Source organism: Vulpes vulpes, unplaced genomic scaffold (genome assembly GCF_048418805.1).
Source record: "Vulpes vulpes isolate BD-2025 unplaced genomic scaffold, VulVul3 u000000899, whole genome shotgun sequence".
NCBI classification, from domain to species: Eukaryota; Metazoa; Chordata; class Mammalia; order Carnivora; family Canidae; genus Vulpes; species Vulpes vulpes.
This window is the reverse complement of record NW_027325780.1, coordinates 731,618-750,295: the sequence shown is the minus strand read 5'-3', so window position 1 is coordinate 750,295 and position 18,678 is coordinate 731,618. Positions and strand designations below refer to the sequence as shown.

Below are 18,678 nucleotides of genomic sequence, written 5' to 3'. Positions count from 1 at the left end.
CACCTCATTAGCCTTACATCTGTAATTCTGCAGAGTGTCTGGTTATGCCAAATGATACAGCTATAGGACTGTCATTTCTGCCATCCTGATAGTAAAACAAATCTGCCATAAACTCAACATACCTTCTAAGCTAAACAATGATGAAAACATCCATATTTTCTAATATTTCACTCATGATTCAGTACATGATAAGTTTTTTTTTTTAACCTCTCCTGCCCCCATTTTTAACTTAAGGATAAAGGAAGGATGCAGCTGATGTCTTTGTTAACGAAAAGCAGCTGTAAAGGATGGCTATGAGGATCCTCAATAAGCAGTATACAGACTCTTCAACAGATGGTGAGAAATAACTTCACACAAAAAATGAGAACTTTTCCCCTTATGGAATAGTTTGCAAACTCAACACACTTTATAATTCACTAATGATAGTGCCTAAAAATGTCTGCTTTGCATGAGGGCTCTTTTACTATGATTATTACTAGATCAAGTCTTCCAGCTATCATTGGTTTAGATTTCTTTTGTCAGTGAAAAGCCTGAGTACACAGAGGACACTATTCTGCAAAATTTTAAATGACGTTGTCTTTCTCTTTTACCCTTGAAAATATGCAGTAAAATAAACTGAAAGATTTAAAATTTTAAAGTAATCTCATAATAAAAGCACCCTGTGTGGCCAGGTTTCCTATTGTAGGGGTTTTCCATAACCTTTTTTATTCTATGCCCCTCTCTGGCAATCTGGTGAACCTCCGGATCCCTTCCCAGAATAATGAAGCTAAATTTAAATACAAAGGATTTTAAGGAATACAATTACATCGAGATATAATTATCATACCTGTAAAAAAATCTGCAAAATTTATGATATAGAAACCTATGCTACTTCATTAATAATTCATTAAATAATGAAACGCAATAGTAGGTCTGGGAGCTACCCTAAGTTTTGAAGTTATACTTATAAAAGACATTTCAAAAGTATCTGAAGAAAAAAAAAGTATCTGAAGAACTACATGTGATATAGGGTATCTGTGATACTTATTTGTGACAAGTCTCTGGAGCTGCCAATACTTCTGTGGGTAGTGGCCTACATTTATAAGTGAGGGAAATGATAAATTTCAGTTGGAAGTAAAAAATAAAGGTTAGAAAAAATAAAGGTCAGAAAAATAAAAGTTAGAAATCCCTGTAGGGTACATCTAAAAGCAACTAGATAAAAGTTAAATTGCTTCTATTTCAGAATTTTATTACAATTAACAATTTTTATGTACTTGTATCTTTGTTCCCATTGTATAGAAGGGTGAAGGCCACATATCCTATTGTATACACATTATAAAGGATACCTTTTAAATAAAATCAGTGAAAACCACACAAAGAACTAAGATTGTACCATAAAGCCACTCATGCAAAATGCTTCCCTACAGTTGACAGAATTTTGATTAAAACTGGCAACAAGGTACTCTATATTGAAGCAGTCTTCCAGATAAAGAGATGTCAAGTGTTTCAATTTTAAGAATTAAAATAGTTCAAAGAAGGTAAGTGTTTACTGTGCAACATGCCTGGTTTACAATGATGAATAAAATACACACAGTACTTGACTTCATGGAATTATTAGACTATAAAGTGAGAGAAGTATTCAACAAATAGTCACATAAATAATTGTGCAATCTTAATTTCATTTATGTATCACCAAAAAAATACCATTTTCTAACCTGACAGGGGAACTTTGAGGATTTTGGTTAAAATTTTAATAGAAAATTTTATTTTCTATTAAATAGAAAATAGAGGGATATTTATAACTTTGATATGTTTCTTGTTCCTGAAACCAAATTCCTACAAGTAAGGTATATGTCATAGTTTTAGAGACATGGTATTTAGTTAAACTTTCAAGTTCTTTGCTTTTCCCTGCAGAGTGAAAGGTCACTTTCTAGCTTTTAAGAGATTCAGTGGCCCAATATCTGAATATGAATGTGATGGTACTGGCCTCTTCTAGCAAATAACAAGCACCCGAGAAAGCTGTCCATGGATCCCTGTTGTCAGCGGTTCTAACAACATATATATCTCAAATACTTTTAACAATTAGAGACCTGTTTCTTCCAAAAATTCCTTGCCTCTCTGAAACAGTAAGTTAATTAATTCTACTCAATATATAAAACATTATGCACATTTATCTTATGGTTACTCAAAACAAAACAGAAAGGTAATTCTAATTTTAAAAACTGCATACTGACTTTTTTAATAGCCTTGGAACCACTGCTAACATTTTGAAAAATATTTCATTGTCTTCCATTTTACAACCTCTTATACTCCCTCCATGAGCAGTTTTTGTAATGATTGATCTGCAAACATATTACATAAGAATTGCTAAAATCAATAGCCCTAAACACTGATTGTCAACCCTGGGGAATATCAGAATCATTAAGGACTTTGAGAGTTTCTTAATGCTGCTGTAACAAATTACCACAATTTCAATGGATTAAAACAACAGAAATTTATTTTCTCACAGCTATGGAAGTCAGAGTCTGAACTGAGTCTTATAAAGCTAAATAAAGTATTGGTAGAACCGGTTCCTTGATACAGGCTACAGGGTTGTGGCTGTTGCTTGCCTCTCTAGGCTTCCGGGGATCGTCAGCATTCCTTGGCTAGTAGCTGCACCCTCCAATCTCTGCCTCTGAGGTCACACTGCCTTTTCCCCTCCTGGAGGCTAATCTGACTCTTGGGTTCTTAATTTAATCATTGCTCAATGATCCTTAATTGAATCACATCTCAAAGTCCCTTTTGCCATAGAAGATACCATTCACAGTTTCCAGAAATTAAGACCTGCATATCTTTAGGGACCATTCTTCAGCCTACTATGGGGGCTTTTCCAAATGGCACTGAATCCTGGAGAACCTCACCTGCCCAGCCCTTTCCCTTCTGGGAGAATCACCAACATTGGAAATCTTACCACTACTGCTCTGGGAGTTTCCCATTACTTAGGGCAGGAAAAAAAAAAAAAAATGAGAACCACTGTCTGAAATGTAACACTGTCATTTTTGAGTTTTTCATTAGAGATCTGTGAAATTTTAATCTCTGAACAATGAACAAAGCATTTCACAAGATATTTATATAAAATATGAAATGACTGAATAACAATGTGTGACAAACATTAGAGCCTCTGTGCAGGACTTTTATTTCCAGACTTTCTATCTTTAAAAGATCTCCTGAGCATATGATTCCAAGGAGGTAGACTGCTGACATAATCTAAATGTGACCGAAAACAGACATTTTAAGCTGTTTTGTCATGTTTCAGTTGAAAGATTAGATTTACATGTTTGCCACTAGTACTTTAAAAACACTCGAGGATCCCTGGGTGGCTCAGCAGTTTAGCGCCTGCCTTCGGCCCACGGCACAATCCTGGAGTCCTGGGATGGAGTCCCACATTGGGCTCCCTGCATGGAGTCTGCTTCTCCCTCTGTGTCTCTGTCTTGAATGAATGAGTGAATGAATAAATAAATAAATAAATAATTTTTAAAAAAGAATTAAAAAAAAACTCACCTAAAACAAAATTTATACAATGCCAAGCTGAAATAAATGCTTTTCATTTCCCATTGGAAAGTAATATTACTGATAACAATAATAATCAAAGTTAAATTGATCCCTAGTAATTTAACCGCTAAGAATTATTTCTTAGTAATTTAACCGCTAAGAATTTGCATTGTGCAAATATGTTCTCTAAAAGAAACAAAATAAAATGAATATCCTGCCACTGATATTCAGGATTTCTTTCACAAGGCCCTTTGCCCCCTTTTTTTCACATCACCTCTTCATTTTTCTCTAGCTCATTCAGCTTCCATCTTATATGCCTATCTACTTTGTTAGCGATCCTTTGCTTTGGCCATATCTAAGATGCATTATCTGTCACTGGCTTTCCATTTCAATTGTTTATGGAAACTCAGTTGGGTTACAAACTTAATCCCCTCCAGGACTAGACCTGGGCAGACACTGCTGTAAAACAAGCAAAGCTTCTTTCAGGGGATTATACTGATCAAATCTCTCCAGTGGCTTCTCATCATCCCTGAGGTGAGTTCAAACTTCCTAAAAGACAGAGGAAGCCTCCCTAAATGGGATTCCTGCCTAAATCCCAAACCATCTTTCACTGCTCCCTTTCACTGGCATGCTAGGTAAGCCTCAGCCTAGCACTTCCCAAAGCATACCAGAATAATTCAATGTAATTCCACACACACTTCATCTGAAATATCCCACATCAACTGTAAACATCTTATTCATTATTTAAAACTCAGTTTGGGGCAGCTGGGTGGCTCAGTCAGGTCAAGAGCTTAGAGTCCTGGGATCAAGCCCCACCTCCAGCTCCCTGCCCAGCAGGGAGTCTGCTTCTCCCTTTCCCTCTGTTCTCTCTCTCTCTCTCTCTCTCTCTCTCTCAAATAAATAAATAAATAAAATCTTAAAAAAAGGGGGGGGGGGCTCAGTTTGGAATCATCAGCCAGGTAAGGTTTCTCTGAGACAATCCCGTATGTTCTTACTGTGCTTTACAAATGTTGCTGTTGGGGCACTCAAGCTCCTTCAATTATACTTTGCCCACATTTTCTGTGTTTCCATATTAAAATGTGAGTTTCCATATCATATATCATATTATAGTCATTTTCATAACCCCAGTTCCTAATATAGTAGTGACACAGATTGCCATGGGCTAAATACAGAATTTTGCCTCTACTCTGCCTTTACATCTACTTTAGTAAACATGTGCTATGATTCATTTATACTTAAGTATAAATATAAGTTCATACTCAGGGCTAGCTGCTCTTTAATCTATAGTTCTAAATGTCAAACACAAGCAGATCTCTCTATTAAGTAGGTTTCAGAAATTAGTAAGCATTCATGTTTGTAAGGATAGGAAGCCCTCCTAACATCCTGACAACACACTTTAAAGGCATCCCTCTACGCCTTGCATAAAGAAATATACTCCATGATTACAAACTCTGCAGTCTCAGGGTTGTAATGAACCTATTCCCACCATCTGGAGATTGAGTCCTCTCTGTAACATCCGAAATTATGGTCAAGAACTATGTTTGAGCACATCTAGCAATGCCCCAAAGAAGCCTATTTTAGTTTTCACATATATTGTTTAAAAAAATCATATACTTTTACACTTTTGAGCCCTCTGATCAATAACAAATGAAACTGCAAAGTAACGAAGGAAGGAAATCCACCACTGCAAAATTTAAATTAAAAAGCCAAGGAGCACAAATCATCTCAGGGCACGTTTTTGCTTTTTGAGACTCAAGAATGCTAGACACCCTAAAATAACCGTATCTAGGATAATCAAGAATACAACAGGAAACCATTTGAGCATAAACTGCTATGGCAGAAAACTGATTAGCTCAGCAAAGAGACAGGATGCTTCTTGTCTCTACCGTTGTCGGGGTTAATTCTGTGCCTCCTCTGTGGACCAACTGTTCTGAGATAAAGGATTGTAAAGTTGACTCATGAAAACAGATTTAAGTACAATTAATAATAAATAATAAATACAGGAGTAGTGCAGAGTAGTGCCTGAAGTTACAAGGAAGCTGAAATTAGTCAACAAAGGTGAAGGAGAAAAAAGGCAGTCTAGGAATACCATATACAATACCACTGTGATCTACAGAATATAAAGGGCTCCATAATGTGATCATGATAAAAGGAATACTATCAAACTAAGTAGGAGGTTAACTTTTCAATGAGTGCTTTGTCAGGATACTCTTTTCTATGAAACCTGAACAATCCAAATTGGATTGCTTGAAATGTGAACTCTACTAGTCAACATTCCACCATGTGGTAGACAGAACAATGCTCTCCCACCGAAGATGTTCCTGGAACAATGAATAATTTTCATTTCATAGCAAAAGGGACTTTGCACATATGTGAAAGTTAAGGATCTTGAGAGGATAGTCTCCTGGATTATCCAGGTGGGTCCAATTTCTCCCCATGGTTCCTTAACATTGGAGGTCCTTTCCTAGTTGGTGTGAGAGTCAGAGGGAGATTAACTATAGAAGAATGGTCAAGGAGATGCAATGTTGGTGGCTTTGAGGATGAAGGGAAGGGTGCATGAGGAAAGGGACGTGTGTGTCCTCTAGAAGCTGGAAAAGCCAAGAGAATAGATTCTTTAGAGAATCTATTCTTGTGTTGCTTTAAGTCACTAAACATCTAGCAATTTGTGACAGTAGCAATAGAAAACAAATATAAACCTATATTCTTTCAAAGGTTTTACTCAAACATGAAAAATAACACAAACAAACCAACTGTCATAGCTTCAAAACTTCCTATTTGACACTCTAACATGTGCACATGACTTATTCCTAAAATGTTTTTCTGAGAGGCAAACAGAGAAGGTCCTGAAATAGATTTTTCAAAGAGGTAATAAAAGATTCAATAAGCACTGACAAGAAAACCTGACAGATTACCAGCTTCTCCCCACGAATCCAACAGAAAATATCATTCAACTTACTTAAGACTCTTTTGTGCTTCAGTAGAAAACCCTTTATTCCTACCCATCTTCCTCTCCTCTTCTCCCTCCAAACTGGATTTTGAAATGTTTTAGATGAAGTTTTATAATCAACATTTACTGGCATACATGTTTTCTAGAATTTACTATCATAATAACAAACTATTAAAATTCAATTTGATAACTGAAACTTTGTCGTTGTTGGAACACTAGCATTGACTCACATTTAAGGCCTTACTTTACATCTATCTCACCGCTTGACAAGAGTAGAGTTGAAAGTCCTCTTTACTCACCACTTTGCAGCAAAGAGGCCAAAACCACCACATCAAACCAATGCCCAGTAGTAGCAGCAACACCAAAATAGCAATGATGGCTGTAGTCCCGCTAGACTGGAAGAGGTAGAAGACAAAAACAAAGTGGTCAGTAAAGCATGGGGTTAAATCCCAAACACATATTTTTTTAAGGAAACACAAGATAATGATGCAGAAAGCATAATACTGTCAAATCAGATTTTCATTATATTCCTTTAAATTCTATAAATCCCCTTATATTCTATTTCATACCTGTTACGTTCAAACAGGCAATAATAAACATGAAATCTTCCCAGGTGCTATAGACAGTTTTAAATTATGCCTTAAAAGAATGTAGGAAAAATCACTATCTGGGGTTATATGAACAGGCTGAATGTTCCCTATCATTTGTCTCTGGGAAAGGGTTATTTTGATTACAAGCATGATTACTTCTAGGCAGAACTTATGTAGCATTCTTCCCTTTTGATAACAGGACACTAGATGTATTATATATTTAAATTGTGGGTCAAGATAAATATCAAAAATCACCAAGCAAGTGACAAGCCAAAGACAATAGTTCTTGTTGGCAAATGGTACATTCGCATCAATGCAAGAAAGCAACCTCATGCATTCATATATCAGATTTCTCACTGAAGCTTAAGGACTACCCACACATGGTTCTTGTGGGTAGTCCTCTGCTGTCCTCTTACTTCCTGATGTAAAGCTCCTCCTGCCCTAAGGAACCTGCTCTGGGCTCTGCCTCCAATCCCCTTCCTGTAGCGACCACTTAGTCATCTTGCACAGCTCAGCTCCAGCCATTCCCTAGGAAGACTTCTTTGCACCCTCTGGCCAGAAAATGCCCCTCTTTACTATACAATTCATAACTGTCTATACTTGAATCTTGACCACTATCACAATTTATCTATTTGTTCATTTCTGATAAACTATTTCTTTAATTTCTCTTTTCTGTCATTATTTATTGTGAGCTCTTAGGAAAGCCATGAGGTTATGTTCAACCCACTTACTAATGTATACTCCGTGCTTGGCATTTAAAATGACTTACTAAGAGAACGAACTCCAGAGAAATAAGACTGCAAAAGCCATAAATGCAAAGTCTAGTATTCACTGAATTTTTAGTGTGGGGATAAAGTTCCCCAGGGGACAAGATGTCTCGCCCAAACCCCACTCTCTGGTATCCCTAGTAATAATGTTCTGTTTGGTGTGTGTGTTTTTCTTTTTTCTTTTTTTCTTGCTTGCTTTCTTTTAAGGGAAAGAGTACAGAGGGAAAAGATATAAATAAATCAATACACTCTCCAGGTGGAAATTTGAGATTTCATGGGCAGTTTTTCAGAGATACACTTCCTGTCATTCAAAACAAATAAAGGGACCCTGAGGGGCTCAGTGATTGAGCACCTGCCCTTGATTCAGATCATAATCCCAGAGTCCTGGGGTCAAGTCCTGCATCAGACTTCCCACAGGGAGCCTGCTTCTCCCTCTCATGAATAAATAAAATCTTTAAAGAAAACAAACAAACGAAAAAAACAAATAAGAAGTACAAGCCTAGAGGTCAGAGTAAGAGCCACTTTTATCCTAGAGCTGATAGAGGGGTGGCAAGGTGTGGGGGGACCCCCTGTATCCATCTTAGAAGGGCACTGTATTAATAGGTTGCTTAATTTCTTGGAGCCTCTGTTTTCTAATCCATATGAAAAGAAAGCTAGTTGTTCCCAAAGCATGAAACTCTTTGTGGAAAAGTCATTACTATGATATCTCTGTTAGAAAATCATTTTGCATATTAACATACTTATAAAGCTCTGACTGGTTTTTCAGTAAAGAAGCTCAACTTATATCAGCACAGAACCATTTTTTTTCTCATAACATTTTAAATATCCTGTAAATCTAGGGTTCTCTAGAATCCACATAGAGAAATGTTGGGATTGATCAAAGCTGAGAGACCTCCCGATGTTTAAGTGACAATGATAGTGGCATTCAGTCAGAATATTTTATAATGGAATAATGGAATTTAAAGTGCAATACGAGGCACCCAGGCACAGCTGGTTAAGGGTCCAACTCAGGTCATGACCCCAGAGTGGTGAGATCGAGCCCTACATGGTGCTCTGTGCTCAGTGCGGAGTCTGCTTGAGACTCTCCCTCCCTCTGCCCCCCTCCCAATAAACAAATAAATCTGGTTAAAAAACATAAATAAAATGCAATACATAACAACGTATGCACAAAAAGATAATAAACTTTATGTAAACAGTTACATGTAAACAACTGAGAAAAGAGAAGAGAAGGTAGTTTTCAAAAGCAGTGGCAAGGAAGTGCCAGAAAAATATACTTGGTTCAGCTAATCAGAACAATCTTTACATGTGTATTCTTTCTCCGTATCATCTGTTATTATCACAATGGAATAAAAAGAAAACAGATTAGCATAGAGCAGCATGGAGACTATCCCAAAACAACTCCATTTTTATAGATATTGATTACTAGCAGCCTTTCAGTTTTAATAAACCTATTTTTAAAATGACTAATTCCCAGAGCAGCATAAACCATAAAACACTCATTACTTTTAGAAATGTTCAGAAGATTAATAATCATCTACACATGAACAATTAAAGTGATCCTTTGGTTTCTGATTTTGCATCTGAATAGAAGAAGGAACAAGCATACAAGGCATTTATGTAGCTGATGGAAGGTTGCAAATTAACCACAACTGGCACCACCAAAGTATCACTTAGAATCTTTGGTAATTTTATTTATCTTATCTTTCAGAAGACAGCAAGAATAACTATGGCAACTTCACATGCACACACTATCTTTGCTAAATTCTACTGTTCACTATCTGACCATTCTTAAGGCATAGAAGATGCTATTAGATGATATTCACCATAAAGAATTAACATAAAATAGAAGAAATAAAAAGACATGGATTCATTTAGCAACTTCCTGTTGTAGAGTTTGGTTGAATGAAAATGCAAGCTCAACATTTCACTACCAATATATCTTAAATATCTAAATCAATGTCTGGCACATAGAAACTTTTGTGTGTATGTGTGTGCATGTGTGTCTGTGTGTAACAGAGAGAGAAGGAAGTGGAGAGGGAGAGAAAGAGAAAGAGAATGTAAATACTTTACAGAAAAATTTCAGGCAAATATCTAAGTTCTATGTCCTTAAAGCCAAAGAAAACAATTCAGAACGTACATCAGGCCACTGAAGAAATACTCAGAGTGCATCTTTCTACATAGAATTCTAAACATTCATGAACAAATTGTGTGACTCTCCACAGCATTGACTACTCTAGTTCTAAACAGTAGGCAAACAGGGATATAACAGGAAAAGAATGTCAAAGAAATACATAGAAAAGTGTGATATCCTATGGGAGAAATGCTGCCAAATACATAAATTCATGTTCCCACCTCTTATGTGAGATACCCCCCCAACCTGTTTATGTATAGAAATGAATACGGCATTCCCTACTAGCCCTTTCCCACATTAGGATCTAGTCATAGCACTCATGGAAATGGCTCACCATTTGTCTGTGCTATACAGTTTTCAAAAAAGTTCTATGAATACTGGGTTTCCTCTTTTCTTAGAACTCAAACTCTGTGTTCAGAAATAGGAACTTGCAACTAAATGATATCAATCTGCTAAAAATTTAGTGGTTACTTTTTTTTTCTTCCTATGGATGTGTCATTAAGAAGATCAGAAAATTATTCAAAAAAAAAAAAAGAAGATCAGAAAATTGTATTGACAGAATGTAAAGTAGATGGGCTCGCCATGATAGGCAGTGAAAATTCTTTTTTTTTTTAAGATTTTATTTATTTATTCATGAGAGGCACAGAGAGAGAGGCAGAGACACAGGCAGAGGGAGAAGCAGGGTCCCTGTGGGGAGGCCAATGTGGGACTCGATCCCGGGACTCTGGGGATCATGACCTGAGCCAAAGGCAGATGCTCAACCGCTGAGCCACCCACGCGTCCCAGCAGTGAAAATTCTTGATTTTTCCTCCAATAAAGATGACTCTGTTAAGAACATTAATAAAATACTATACACATCCAGATGTAAATATACATTTATTATAGCATTATCATGTCAACTGACTCCAAATGTTCATCTTCAATAAAATTAAAAAGAAAATACACACTTTCTAAAGACCTGCAGAACTAATCTTTATCATATTTAAGCTGAGCATGATGGAAAACTGGTTCAGAGGAAGCAAGAATGTAACGCAACCCCACCTTGCCATTATGTATGAGACACAGTCCCTGGATGCCCCAGTCCCAGACATGAGATCAGTTAACTGGATATATAAACTCAGGCTTTCCCATTTCCGTTGTTTTCATTTGCTCAGAGTCTTTATCAGAGGATGAAAGACTTCAATCGTGAAAGGGAAATAATTTCATTGTTCACATAGCTTTATAAACAAAATAAGGAAAGGTCAAACACATAGACTTCAGTCCTATGAGCAGATAGCAGGCCACAAACTGCAGACTTCAGAGTCAAATGAAACTGGCCATGATTACACATAGATCTGTGTCATGAGCAGAAACTAAAAGTCACTTAATTTCTGATAAGTGTGCTTCCCTTTAAATCTGAGCCAGGGAAGTAGGTGCTAAAATTACAAAGTTCCATAAGTCTTTATGAAGCCCACAGGTTAGCTGGAGAGACAAACGAAACAAATAATCCCAAATGTGAGGAGATGGGAGGCAGGTACAAATAGAGACATGGAACAGTAGGGACTAACCTGGTCTGGGGTTCTGAGGAAGTAAGAAAGTCCAGGGAGAAAGTGATGCAGAATTAGTGGCCTCTTGCAAAGACAAGACAAGGACAAAGGTGGCTGGAACACAGAGTTTGAGAGGACTTGGTAGCACCTAAAGAAGCTAAAGAGAAGGTTGGAAACACACATCTCTGAAAAGTGGTAGTCCTTTTTAATACAGAGAGATTTGGCCATCCATTACAATGGATTAGTATCCGTTTGTTAGATGACCTTTCAACTGGCCATTTGTTGGATAGATCTAACTATAGTTTTGAAAAAATGGCATTCTCAAATATCTACAAAGAATAGATTGCACAAATTAGCTGAGGAGTCCAGTTTGAGACTTACTACCCAGATGATGATTCAACACATGGAGCCAAAACTCTTTTAAAGGTTAACTATGGACATACCAGAACCTTGAGCTTGAAATTAGGGTAGAAGGAATATATTCAGTAGTCATCCTGGACACATTGAGTTTTTGAACTTGGTTTGCACCTAATTTCTTCTTCTTCATCAAAAGCAAGCTTTCCAATGAAAAACTTCACTCTGCCTAATGTCACTGAAATTCTAGCTAAGAGGACCACAAAAGTATAAAAACAATCAGTCACTACTGTACTTGAAAAATAACTATGAGCCAGAGGAATCACTCAAACATTTCAAAACTCAAATAACTATTAGAAAGAAGACTCACTCAAAAATTTTCAAAGCTGTCACAACCTACCTAGAAAATAATCACAGCAACTGCAATCAAAAAAGAACGAAGCAAAAAGGGGAAATGGATCTCCACGATTTTTTTTTCTATGGATTTAGAGTTAGAGGAAGAAAAAAGAGTCAAAAAATGGGTGATAATTGCATGCTCTGGATTCTTCTGGAAGATTCGATATCAGGAATTATCAAACTATGTCCCAAAAGCCAAATCAGTGCATCTGTTTCCTAAGACCTCTGGCAAGCTATGATATTTTTTTTTACATTATTATGTAGCTGAAAAAAAATCAAAGAGTAATATGTTACATAAAATTCAAATTTCAGTGTACATAGCTTTGCTGAACACAGCCTTACCCACTTGTTTACATAGTATGTTTTTAGGTGCCTTGGTGCTACAACAGCAGTGTTGAGTAGTTGTGTCGAAAACTGTGTAGTCCTCAAACCCTGAAATATTTGTTATCTGATCTTTTACAGAAAAAATGAAATTGCCAACCCCTGTTTTATATAAATCAAATTAGAACCTGTTTGCAAATAGCAGATTGCACAAGTGTTCAGGTCGGGGGTGGGGGGGAGACAGACTCGGATTCAATTCTCAATTCTAGCATTTACTTGACTGTGAAACTGAGCAGGGAGGGAATCTAACCTCCAGAGTCCCCAGGCCCCAAGTACCCCCCTCTCAGGGGCAGTGAGGGCTGAAATCAGCCCATGTTCTTACTCATCAAGCCAGGTGCCCTGCTGAGGGCTGGGTCTACACAACAGAAGCAGCACTTTCTAATGTGTTTGCATAAATGTGCACTAGAAATTGGAGGTGGCTCTGTTCCTCATCAGTAAAATTAAGGTAATAGGAATAGCCTCCTCTTGAGTTGTGTGTGTTAAAGTCATTAAATGCTTAGCACATGTACAGTGCTTAGCACAGTGTCTGGCACTTAATACATGCTCAGAAAACACATTCTTGATACTGTTATGTCAAAAGAATCAGAAGAACAGATGTTCCAAGGGGGAAAAAAGATATCTTTCACTATTTTTTTAAGCAGAGACACATTTAGGAGATCTTCTGAGATGGATGAAGAGAAATGACTGTCTAAATACAAATGCTTCTCAGGCTCTAATCTTAAATCTCTTAAATCTCATCCTTCATTTCCCTACTCTTAAACTAGGTGTACAGCTACTTTCACTCATTCATTTAACAGATAATCTTGGAGCACAAGCTTTATATAAGGACCAGACACTGGGAGGAAGGCAACGAGCAAGGCACAGGCCCTGCTGTCAACAACTCAAAACCGGCTAAGAAAACCCCAGAAGTAAACAGGAAATTACAGCTCAGTGACATAAGTGCCTTTAACAGAACTGAGCCTGGATGCCCTTGGAGCACACAGAGGGGCTCCTTTATTTGTGGGATTTCCACAAGGATTAATCAATTCCCAAAGTAATGGTGTTTTATTTTGTTTGGCTTTCAAATGCCTGTGAAAGCCAAAGGCATCATCCTATAATGAGTAATACTACTAACTGCATCTCATCATCTCTGAATATGCCTGACAGACTGAATATCACTTAATGCAATGCCTGGGTATTTATCATATTACCCACTATCCTATTCTATTTTGAATAGAAATTTAATGGACACATCAGCAGATACATCTCAAGGCAACAGTCTCACTTTTCATATCTATAAATGATAACATTACTACCACACACTAGAGGTATTTGAGTTTGAATATAAAATAATGGCTAATTCTAATGGGAAAAATGAATTATACCATGTTTATTAGCAATACAATAAAGTGAATCATAGTATTTATTATTTTATAATAATTGATTTATAGAAGACTATAAATCATCACTCTGAGCTGAAGCATCACTTGACTTCACAGTGACTTCACTGTGACCCCTCTGACCTTTTCTCCTTCACTTCTCTGAAGCACTTAATGTTGCCTTCTTTTCATATGGAATTCCATTTTCCTTTGGCTCCTTTACCTGGTTAGTGTCCTGGTTTTCCCATCTCTTGAGCTATCTATCCCCTCTTATTCACTTCACTTATTCTGTTGACCAAGATGGACTTAAATTTTCTGTCAACTTGATTAAACTTTAGATAGATTTTTTTCCTGGCAATAGGCTCCTGGTCTCCCTTTGTGTAGAAAATCTGCTTTAGAAAAGTGCTAATTGTTGGGGATCCCTGGGTGGCTCAGCAGTTTAGTGCCTGCCTTTGGCCCAGGGTGTGATTCTGGAGTCTCAGGATCTAGTCCCAGGATCGAGTCCCACATCAGGCTCTCTGCACGGAGCCTGCTTCTCCCTTTGCCTCTGTCTCTGCCTCTCTCTGTGTGTCTCTCATGAATAAATAAAGTCTTTAAAATAAATAAATAAAATTAAAATGGCAGAAAGAAAACTTTCAGAATAAAATCTTTTTCAAGTTGAATAGATCTAGCATTATGAAAAATATAATCCATATTCTTTCCTTTTTACATTTTAGCATTGACTTCTCTGCTTTAGGAACCACAGACCTATAAGATGAGCTTTAAACTCCACCTGGTAATTTTCTTTCTTTAGGCCACTGATTATCTGTTCTACATTTTCGATTTTCAAGCTTCCCTCCCAGTCTTTCTCACTCCAATCAAATAGATCACCTCTCAACTTCATTTTTCTATTAATCTATAATCGGCTTTCCCCTCCTCTCTTCTTGCCTAAATCTTGCTTTCCTTTCAGGACCTGGTTTATCCAGACTCCTCCAAGAATATAAAACCTTTCCAAAACAAACTAGTGGTTGCCAGAGGGGAGACATGAGGGGCTATGGATGAAATTGGTGAAGGGGATGAAGAAGTAAAATCTTCCACTTGTAAAATAAATGAAGGGCACCTTGATGGCTCAGTGGTTGAGCCCCACATCGGGCTCCCTGCATGAAGCCTGCTTCTCCCTCTGCTCTCTGCCTCTCTCTCTCTCTATGTTTCTCATAAATAAATAAAATCTTAATAAAATAAATGAAACACAGGGAAGTAATGTACAGCACAGGGAACATAGTCAATAATATTGTACAACTTTGTGTAGTGACAGATGATAACTACTTATATACATTTCAAAATGTATATAAATATCGAATCACTATGTTGTACACCATAAACTAATACAATTATGTCAACTATTCTCTAATTAAAAAAAAAAAACTTTATCTGTTATTCTTTCCCTTCTGCTTTAAGCTCCTGAAAGCCATTCTCTTTTTTATTCTTTTTCAGTGAAAATCATGTGGAATTTGTTGACTACTTCATTCTATACAACTCACAAATGTGTATCTCCAATCCAGACCTCTTTCTAGAATTCCAGACTTGTGTATTCAGCTGCTTTTATGATATTTCCACTGCGAATGGCTATATAGACATCTTTCACTCAACATTTCCAAAACAGAAGCTGCCACTTTTTCTAAACACTGCTCTACCTGACAACAATGCATCCTTCTAGTTGCGCAGGTGAAAAGTTTAGAATTATCTTTAATGTTCTTCTCTCATAGCCACATATAATCTGTCTACGCATCCCACGTGCTCCACATTTACTCAAATATATCCAAATCCAATCACTTCTTACCATTTCCACTGCTGTCTTTTTAGTGGGGCCATCCTCCCCTCTCTTAGATTACTGAAACAGCCAAGGACTTGGTCTCTGTATTTCCACATTTGCACCCCCTGCAAAGTCTATTTTTACACAGTAGCCAGAATGATTTTTTCAAAGTATTAAGTCATATCATGTCACTATCCAATGGTTCTCCATTTCACTCAGAAGAAAAACTCAAATCCTTGCAAAACCCTACATAACATATTCCCCTCTGTCCACCACGGTTGAAACTCCTGCTCGCCCCAGCTATCTCCACTCTAGCCTTCCTTTAAACTGGTCAGATAGAGTGCTTCCTTAGGCTTTGCTCTAGCTGTTCCTGCTGCATAAAAAACATTCTTCCCTTGGGGGGTTTTCAGGGTTCACTCCCTCACCTTCCTCAAGTCTTTATTCTTTGACAGAATAATGAAAATTTCTTTGATCCCTTACTTAATATAACAACTTGCCCTCCACATTCTCACTGACACAACCAACGTCACTTTTTTTAAAATCACCTTACTCTTAAACTTGAGTCACAAATGTACTCTTCCTGAGAACCGGAAAGGCCTAGGAAGACTTTCAGAAAAGTACATGACTTGTAAATTCCAAATGAGTCACTTAATCTCAACATCCCTGCACACCAAAACTGTGAGTGGTTATAGAATACAAAAACTTATATTCCTGCTTGCATGGAAGAGAGGTGAAATAAGATGTCTTAGAGGCACAGAATAAGAGGAAGGATGGCGAAAGAACGCTGTTTCAGTGAGCTAAACACTGAGAAACTCTATTACCACAAATGTTTGTTATCTCAACCACATCCTGAGAGACAAGGAAATCTGCAAATTGCAACATGAATTACAAATAAAAAGAGAAAAAAAAAAAAAAACTAGGTATTTTCAAAACAGAGACAGGTGTTGATAAAGACTTATCCAGAGAATTCAATAATGGCCCAAGGGTCCCTATAGATGTTTGTTTTCCTTGTAATGTTATCTTACAATGAGAAAGACCATTGTCTCTATACAGATAATATTGGATTATTTTGTTTTTGGAAGGAAGGATATCTCTCTGATTAAAAGATCAAAATATAAAACTGTGAGACCATGAGATATGAGAAAATGTTTTGGTTTATAATTTTGGTCTTTTGAAGGGCAAGAATTTAGGGGGGTTTTTTTGTTGTTGTTTTTGCTTTGGTTAATGCACTTTTTCAAAAGATACTATACTCATAAAAATAATAGCCATGTGATCAGTTCCTTTTAGTGTTATTTTCATGTTCAACAATCAAATATAAAAAAAATGAACCCCAAAACTTATCTATAAGGAAAATACTGTCTTAACAATGAAGTTTACATTCTAAACTATTGCATCTTAGGTAATACAAATTAATCATCTCAATCAAAACAGAGTTCTAATCTAGATATATTAAGCTATCAAAATCAAATTACTTACTCATATTAGAAAACACCAACATTTAAAATAAACAAAATGTGAGGTCATCATTAAGATATACTAATAATTTCAAAAACATAATCAAGTCTTAGACACAATTCAACCTTCATGAGAGAAAAAACTGTATTCCATTTTGATATTTAATGTTTCAAGGAAAATGCTTCATTGGAAAATCATTCTCCTATCTTATTTTTAATATGACTTGAATTTCATAAATATCAAAATAAAATTTGTACTATCTTAAAATCTCATTTTAATAAGGCTAAAGGTTAAAAAAAAATCTAAAATAAATTCCATACAGAGTTTTTGTGGTAGTCTCCACTGTCATTGTTTACATCTTCCTTATTACAGCATGCAACAACACTGACGATCCATAAATTATTTCTGGATGGAATCATTTTTAAAAAGTAACTTTATGCAAACTTTTTACTTACACATTCTGTGGCTGTGACTATTAATGAACTCGAGATGACAGATTTTCCTCCATTAAAGCTCACCGAAACATCGAGAGTTCTGAAAGAAAATGAAAAAAAATCATTAAAAACAAATTAAAAACCAGAGGATTATAGGAGGTTTTAATTTCCTTATGTAATTCAAAACTAGTAAGAAAGTCTATTTTTGATCAGTTATCCCAGCTTTTTCCTTTCATCCTTTGGTCCAGTCCTTACTTAGTAGCCAGAGGCAAATCTCTTAAATGATCTAATCGTTCCAGAGGTATTAATGTAAATAGGAACATTAAAAAATTCCTTGAGAGAAATCCTAAGACTGTTTTCACCAAAACCTAAAAAGAAGAAAAACCCTTACTTACATCCTATTTAGCTTATTTTTCCTATCTTCAGACATTACTATCATCGTAAGATTATTAAGAATAAAAAATTGGAAATAATAAACCATTCAAGGGTAAAACATAGAGAAAGTGATAATACAAGAGAAATAAGCTGAATAAAAAAGAGAATGCAATTTCCTTGTGGGTATTTATTGTAGATGATCCCAGGACATCAAAATATCTCAGCAAAGGTAGAAGAAACAATAATTTTTTTCATGACTAAGATACATCAAAGTTAGACTGCAGCTCTTATTTTGGAAACATGATTTCAAACTATAAGACAATTAGTAATAATTAAAATTGTATTAATTCAGATTCTAGTAATTAATTATTTGGGATCAGTCAGCCAGAAGTTGGTAACTTTTTAAATTTTTTTTAAATTTTTTTAGAGAAAGAGAGCAAGAGCACACAAAACATCAGAGGAGGTGCTGAGGGAGGAGAGAGAAAGAATCTTAAGGAGGCTCCATGCCCACCACAGAGCCTGATGCAGGGCCTGATCTCACGACCTTGAGATCATGACCTAAGCCAAAACCAAGAGTCCACATGCTTAATTGACTGAGCCACCCAGGCACCCCTGGTTACTTTTTTATTATTAAATAGCTCTAACAAGGGAAAAAAATAACT

At 36.4% G+C, this 18,678-nt stretch overlaps 1 protein-coding gene across 1 annotated transcript in view; it reads right to left on the bottom strand.

Annotated features, from left to right (window-relative positions):
- Positions 1-18,678, bottom strand: part of ANTXR2 (ANTXR cell adhesion molecule 2) — a 153,476-nt gene that overhangs the window by 73,299 nt on the left and 61,499 nt on the right. The window contains exons 11-12 of the mRNA XM_025998217.2: positions 17,663-17,741; positions 6,757-6,852 (exon numbers count right to left, since the gene is read on the bottom strand). Coding sequence (XP_025854002.1) covers positions 6,757-6,852; positions 17,663-17,741 — 175 coding nt within the window. The remainder of the gene's footprint in view (positions 1-6,756; positions 6,853-17,662; positions 17,742-18,678) is intronic.